The sequence below is a fragment of the Trichechus manatus genome, unplaced genomic scaffold, assembly GCF_000243295.1.
Source record: "Trichechus manatus latirostris isolate Lorelei unplaced genomic scaffold, TriManLat1.0 scaffold00027, whole genome shotgun sequence".
Taxonomy (NCBI): domain Eukaryota; kingdom Metazoa; phylum Chordata; class Mammalia; order Sirenia; family Trichechidae; genus Trichechus; species Trichechus manatus.
The window spans coordinates 22,482,871-22,485,629 of record NW_004443963.1 but is presented as its reverse complement, the minus strand read 5'-3'; the positions used below and the strand labels follow the sequence as shown (position 1 = coordinate 22,485,629).

At 58.7% G+C, this 2,759-nt stretch overlaps 1 protein-coding gene across 1 annotated transcript; it reads left to right on the top strand.

Annotated features, from left to right (window-relative positions):
* The first annotated feature begins 770 nt into the window (after positions 1-770).
* On the top strand, positions 771-2,497 carry HOXC12 (homeobox C12). Its single transcript, XM_004373957.2, has 2 exons — positions 771-1,441; positions 2,221-2,497. Exons 1-2 carry the CDS (start codon positions 832-834, stop codon positions 2,457-2,459), a joined length of 849 nt encoding a protein of 282 aa, XP_004374014.1. The 5' UTR covers positions 771-831; the 3' UTR covers positions 2,460-2,497.
* Positions 2,498-2,759: the final 262 nt, after the last annotated feature.

Here is a 2,759-nt window from a genome sequence, read left to right as displayed (position 1 = left end):
CAAGAGCAGGGAGGCAGATCCGCTTGAGCTGGGCACTTCCTTTTTCTGAGTCTTCTGCCTCCCTTCTCTAATAGTTGGAGTGAGTGAAAGTGTCAGGCTGTGGCAGCTCCTGCTCTGGGGAAAGACCTGCCATTATCAATTATCCCTGAGCCCTTCCAGAGGGAGAGGACCCCAAATGTCTCCCCAAATTCTCGAGGAGAAAGAGCTGGCACAGACGAGTGCAGAAGCAGCAGAGCTAGGAGACACAGCGGCAGGGAAACCTGTCCTTACCCCCACTTCGCCTCTACTGTAAATAAACCCCGAGCCAAAGGGCTCATCCGTCTCCTTAAACAGCCAGTAAACTTTATATGACACAATATCTAATAGTAATTTATTGGGGAGATATTGTAAATTCCAACGGTTTTAGTTAATAAAGGAGCTAATTAAAGAGGGGCGGTCTGAGCTTGGCCAGCTGTTGGCGACAAGGTAATACATCTGGAGGGGAGTGTAGCTTGCAGGGGTATGTATGTGCGGCGTTTTTCCTCTTCTCTTGCCAGGTGTTGGACAACTGCCTCCCTCTTGCCTTAGGTTTTATACGATATTTTAAAAACCAGAATCCAGCGAATAAACTTGCCCCCTCCCGTGGTCCTCCTCCCCAACCGGGATCGGGGACAGGGGGAGTCGGAGTTGGCGGCGGGGTGGGGAGTGGGGGGGGGGATCCGATGTCCCCACTCCTCCCCCTGGCGGCCGCGCCCACGTGAGCTGCGCGGCCAATGGGTGGTTGGTGCAGGTTTAACTATGTTTAATGTCAGATAGCAATAAAGTAGAAGCTGCCGGTCGGGCCCCGCGGAAATGGGCGAGCATAATCTCCTGAATCCCGGGTTTGTGGGGCCGCTGGTGAACATCCATACGGGAGACACCTTCTACTTCCCCAACTTCCGTGCATCCGGAGCGCAGCTGCCCGGGCTGCCTTCGCTGTCCTATCCGCGCCGCGACAATGTGTGCTCGCTGTCCTGGCCGTCCGCAGAGCCGTGCAATGGCTACCCGCAGCCCTATCTCGGCAGCCCAGTGTCGCTCAACCCGCCGTTCGGCCGCACCTGCGAGCTGGCGCGAGTGGAGGACAGCAAGAGTTACTACCGCGAGCCCTGCGCCGAGGGCGGCGGCGGGGGCCTGAAGCGTGAGGAGCGCGGGCGCGACCCGGGCCCGGGGGCCGGGCCTGGGGCGGCACTGCTGCCGCTCGAGCCGTCGGGGCCGCCTGCGCTCGGCTTCAAGTACGACTACCCGGCGGGGGGCGGCGGCGGCGACGGCGGCGCGGGACCCCCGCACGACCCGCCCTCTTGCCAGTCGCTGGAATCCGACTCCAGTTCGTCCCTGCTCAACGAGGGCAACAAAGGCGCTGGTGCCGGCGACCCCGGCAGTTTGGTGTCGCCGTTGAATCCCGGCGGCGGGCTCTCGGCCAGCGGTAAGGATCCCAGCCCACTCGTGAGGGGCGCTCAGGACGGGACATCTCACAAGGCGGGCAGGGTGGGACTGAACTATCGCCGCCTAAGGTTACAGAATGTGTGCTGAAGAAGAGCTTCTTTAAAAAAGAAGTGTTGGGGGGTGGCGGAGCCCTATAAACATGTAAATGTCCTCATAAAAGAACCGGGGAGATTCCCTTTTACCGCCTGCCTGCGGCTGGAGGGGGTAGGGAGCTCGGGAGAAGGGGGATCCTTACTAGGATCTCCTCAGGCCTGGGGATGGGTGGGAGTGGGACAGCCTGGTTCCCGTTCTCCCAGTCCACTCTCCCTCCGCCTTCCATGTCCCCCATTATCTCCATTTTTTCTTTTAAGAAATGCCAGTGGACACGATTTACTCTTAGCCTCTTGCCCATTTCTGTTCTAACTGCTCAGGCACACAGTTCTGGAGGGTGTGAGAGACTAGGCCAGGAAGTGGAGAAGGAAAGAGGGTAGAGATTTGGGGCTAGGAACATAGAAGGGCCAGGAACACTGCTGCAGGAGGGTAGGCTTGAGGAGGCACAGGGAAGGGGTGAAAGGGAAAAAAGTGATGAAGATGAGGCAGCTGGTGGAGATGGGGATCTGGGTGGAAGAGGCTACAGGATGCCTGGCAGAGATGAGAAGGGAGAGGACCCACCTCGTGTAGGACATGTGCCCAAGGCAGAAGGGTCTGGGAAAAGGCCAAGGGCACTGGGCTGGTCACCCCGTGGTCTTCTGGCCAACTATGTGGTTCATCTCCACCCAGGCGCGCCCTGGTACCCGGTCCACAGTCGTTCACGGAAGAAGCGCAAGCCCTATTCGAAGTTGCAACTGGCGGAGCTGGAGGGAGAGTTTCTGGTGAATGAGTTCATCACACGCCAGCGCCGAAGGGAACTCTCGGACCGTTTGAATCTTAGTGATCAGCAGGTCAAGATCTGGTTTCAAAACCGGAGAATGAAAAAGAAAAGACTTCTGCTGAGGGAGCAAGCCCTCTCCTTCTTTTAGGGGGCAGGGACTTGGGCAACAGCCCCAGACTGAGCCTGGGCCTGGCAGAGAGCAAGAGGGGGCACTGCCTGGAACACCAACCCAGCTTAGAATGCCAGGCGTCTCTGGCAGGCCCTCCCTGGACATCGTTTTGTCTGTTTTGTTCGTGGTTCCCTCTCACACACTCCCTGCAGGCCCGGCCAGGTTCCAGAGAGAAGGGAGGGAAGCCAGCCAGAAAGAGAGGAAGCCCACAGCTGCGGAGAGTGGCAGGGGCAGGGAAGGCGGGGGCGCTGAGGAGGGGCTGGTTTATTTGAGGCGGTA